The sequence below is a fragment of the Lampris incognitus genome, chromosome 16 (genome assembly GCF_029633865.1).
Source record: "Lampris incognitus isolate fLamInc1 chromosome 16, fLamInc1.hap2, whole genome shotgun sequence".
Taxonomy (NCBI): Eukaryota; Metazoa; Chordata; class Actinopteri; order Lampriformes; family Lampridae; genus Lampris; species Lampris incognitus.
In genome coordinates, this window is record NC_079226.1 from 34,851,298 (window position 1) to 34,855,427 (window position 4,130).

Consider the following 4,130-nt stretch of genomic DNA (forward strand, 5'->3'; position numbering starts at 1 on the left):
TTGTTGATGGAGGGAGGAAACCGGAGCACCCGCAGGAAACCCACACAGACACGGGGAGAACATGCAGACTCCGCACAGAAAGGAGCTGGGAAGGCCCGGGGTTCGAACCCAGGGCCTTCTCACTGTGAGGCAGCAGTGCTAACCACTGGGCCACCGTGCCGCCCAAGAAGAAGACTATAACTTCATCTTTGGGCCCGTTTTTTCTCCCTTCCGGACACCAATGGAAAGATCTGGTCCTGTGTACTTAAAGCTGAAGTCTGAGATTTTCTTGATCTGTCCCACCGTCTGGCAGTGAAAACAACAAACAAGGTGTAACGGCCACTCTCAGGTGTAGGGGAGAACCAGATCGAAAGTAACATGGGACGAAAGTGACACGGCAATTTTCTGCCATCAGCTCAGCGGCAAACAGTTCCCACCCCGGTAAAAATGGCGTCCTCGGAACAAAGCTAACATAGACAATCTAATGTATCACAAACTACACCAGACTATATGGGAACACTGTTCTACTGTAATATCGAATGTAGAATTGGTGGATGACCTTCCCTATAGAGGCACTGCCACGTCATCCTCATGTTCCCATCTTTTTCCCTGCTTGACTAGGAACGTGTTTGCTGCGGCACCAGCGTTCATCTCACCCGCTGAAAAATTTCAACAGAGCGTCTGCAGCCATGATAAAAATGCCTGTTAGTATTATATAACCTGATTCCATGGTCCAGATGGATAAACCAACTAATCATTGTTGGAGGAAAATCCTGGGTTTCCGCTTTAAGCCTTTCAATCAATAAATCCAAAAAAGCGGAACACCACGGTGGGGACCTGATTTTTTAATCTGGTCCAATCACTTCACAGCCTCTGAAGTGACACAGACTAATATGTAAATAAAAGAAATATGGGTGAAAAAGTTTTTTTTTCTTCGGTGAAGTACTATTGTCACGGTTAAGGGATTACTCGTGTTAGTTGTGTAATCATGGCTGGGTACACATATGGCAACGTTGAGTAGAAGTACTGACTTCAGACCAATTACCCTCACAAGTTCTTCGTTCACTATTTTTATTGCCACTTAGTTTAGGCCATATTCTGTGGTCACTACTTAAGTGTCATTTACATATGCCATAAAATGCCATAAAATGTTTACAGAAACCTCACATGTATTGTCCTTATCGTGGCATTGGGTTGTGTCCATCAGAGCATTTTGTGCAGTCCATTTTGTGCAGTTTTTGTAGTTGGGAGCAACAAAAGCTCAAAAGAAGGTGGTACATTTTTGATTCCCGAAGATGGCAAAGCTTCCCCTTTCAGTCTGCCTGGTTGATTTTACATTTTTCCAAGAGAAATCCCTTTACGACATTCCTTGGTGGTCCAGTGGTTAGCGCTGTCGCCTCACAGCAAGAAGGTCCTGGGTTCAAACCCAGGGGTTGTCCAATCTTGGTGGGGGGGTCATTCCAGGTTGTCCTCTGTGTGGAGTTTGCATGTTCTCCCCGTGTCAGCGGTGGGTTTTCTCCGGGTGCTCCAGTTTCCCACACCATCAAAAGAAACATGCATGTTAGGGTTTATACTCCTGTCTGTGCCCCTGAGCAAGGCAATGGGAAAAGAACTGGAGTTGGTCCCTGGGTGCAGCATGAAGGCGGCAGCCCACTGCTCCTAGCTACACAGATCACAGCTAGGATGGGTTAATGTGCAGTAAATGAATTTCCCCAAGGAGGATTACTAAAGGAAACTTAAAAGATACACCCACTAAATCCATGGACATTAGTTCCATCAGACCACTTCCTGTCTAGTGACCACTTCTGTAACCCAAACGCAACTCCTTGTTCACACCGAGCTCGATTGTTTCATTGAGTTGTTGCTGGGATTATGTGAGGGCCTGCCAGCCTGTCCAGGGTGTCTCCCCGCCTGCCTCCCGATGACTGCTGGGATAGGCTTCCAGCATCCCCGCGACCCTGAGAGCAGGATAAGTGGTTCGGATAATGGATGGCTAAATGTTCAAAACAGGCACATTTCCAGATGGATCAATTTGGTGTGATTTTGACCCTTTCAAACAAAAATCTAGGATTTCACTTGGGTCCGAAAAGAGCACAGAACGCATCACGTGTCCACAAAATCAAAGATTAAGACATCCACTGTGTTCAATTGTGCTTAAAACACCTCAACTATTGGGTTTTACCACGTCATGTGCTCATCCTGTGTCCAGTTTCTTAATTCTGACATACTGTTTTCTGTGTTATCTGCTCACCACACATGTCTGCAGTTGCGCCAGTGCAGCCTATCACGTGGTATCAGAGCACACTGTTGTAGAGATACTGTGTGCCACGTGCAGACTATGATCCGCGCACCCAGACTTGCCACGAGCTATTTATCACTTGGGCCGACGTTACGCGTGAAACCTTTTCGTGCCGCTTCAGCCTAGCTCACACTACCCGTCTTTCAAAGCCATCGGATCGCTGCACTGTTCACACTACACAACTTGCTGTCTTGTAATTGGGAATCTTGAAGTTGTTGTGGTTTTCACACTACATGACTGAGCGGTGATAGGGGGGGGGGGGTCACACATGACAAGATCTTTCACCCGGAGGACTCCCTGACGAGTCTGCCTGGTCTCCAAACTACGTTTTGTCACGAAAACACACGCGAGAAGTGACACAGGAAATGACGCAATCCAGGTAGCGGTCTATTCCATGGCATACCAATACGGGATCGCCAGGTCGAATCCCCGTGTTACCTCTGGCTGGGTCAGGCGTCCCAACAGACACAATTGTCCATGTCTGCGGGTGGGAAGTTGGATGTGGGTATTTGTCCTGGTTGCTGCACTAGCGCCTCCTCGGGTCAGGCGGGGCGCCCCCCGGATCGGCAGAGAGGGGGTGGAGCAGCGGGCGGGACGGCTCAGAAAGAGCGGGGTAATTGGCCAGATACAATTGGAGAGAAAAATGGGGGAAATTTGGAAAAAAAAAGAAAAAAGAAGGCCGTTTGGAAGGGAGGGGCAATGAGAGAGGAAAAAAATGACCACTAATAATCACTCATGGGAGGACATGACGCTGGAGCACACCACCAGTTCACTGGGATTGCCAAGTACTTCAATTCATACACAATGATAGGGAGGAGGAATTGTGTACTGGCCACATACGCCACGATAGCAGCTATTGCCCTCTTCTTGAAATTGAAACCCAAGAAACAGGCTGCTGTAACAGAAAAGTGATAATGGGTTCACATATTACATAACAGAATGGAAGAGAAAGCTGGATGTTCTGTGTAATATTAACTAACGTTTGCTTATTGGGGTCCCGATGTAAACAATAAAGATCTATGCCCCCCCCCCTCCCAAAAAAATGGCGTTCATCCCGGTGCCCGGGTAGCGTAGCAGTCTATTCCATTGCCTACCAACACGTGGGTCGGTGGTTCGAATCCCCATGTCACCTCCGGCTTGGTCAGGCATCCCTACAGACATAATTGGCCGTGTCTGTGGGTGGGAAGCCAGATGTGAAGAGTAGGGTAATTGGGGTTGTGGCTAGATGGGGTACACCCACAGACGGAAGTGACGCAAAGGCAGCAAATTCAGAAGAAGCCCACAAAGGCTGTTTTCACAGTTTCCCTTCGCATAGATGTTTTGAGGGGATTTTAACCAGGCAATAAATCTGATACGTTGCAGTTTATTTGTGTAACTTTACCAGGACAAATGCTTGGTTATACGGTGTCCATGCATTGGCAATGAATCTGATACATTGTAGTTTATTTCCCGCCCCTCACTACTGGCAGAGCGTGGCAAACGCGATACTTAATAGGGATAAATGCACAGAATTAATATTCTAAATATAATGTAATCTCTATGGATAAATAGCTACGGTGTCGCAGACACTAGCTAACGTCAGCTACCGTTTTATATAGACTTAGCTGGCTTGCTAGCGTTGGGAAGCAGTATCTACGTACAAGCAACAGTGATATTTCACTTAAAATACACAATTACCAGTTTTTATTAAGTGAAATTGTAGCTGTTTTAAGTAAAACTAATTCACCCAACTCATCATTCATCTGGCTTTAAAAACCAAAGTCCAAACTCGCGGTGGCTCAGGAGGTTAGCTTGGCTAGCTATCGCCATAGCAACGAAATACACCTGGCGAGATTTTTGCGTCACTTCCGTC

At 46.9% G+C, this 4,130-nt stretch overlaps 1 protein-coding gene across 1 annotated transcript; it reads left to right on the top strand.

Annotated features, from left to right (window-relative positions):
- The first annotated feature begins 3,013 nt into the window (after positions 1-3,013).
- Positions 3,014-3,227, top strand: LOC130126858 (ATP synthase membrane subunit K, mitochondrial-like). The gene has a single exon (XM_056296501.1). The coding sequence runs from the start codon at positions 3,014-3,016 to the stop codon at positions 3,188-3,190; it is 177 nt and encodes a 58-aa protein (XP_056152476.1). The 3' UTR covers positions 3,191-3,227.
- Positions 3,228-4,130: the final 903 nt, after the last annotated feature.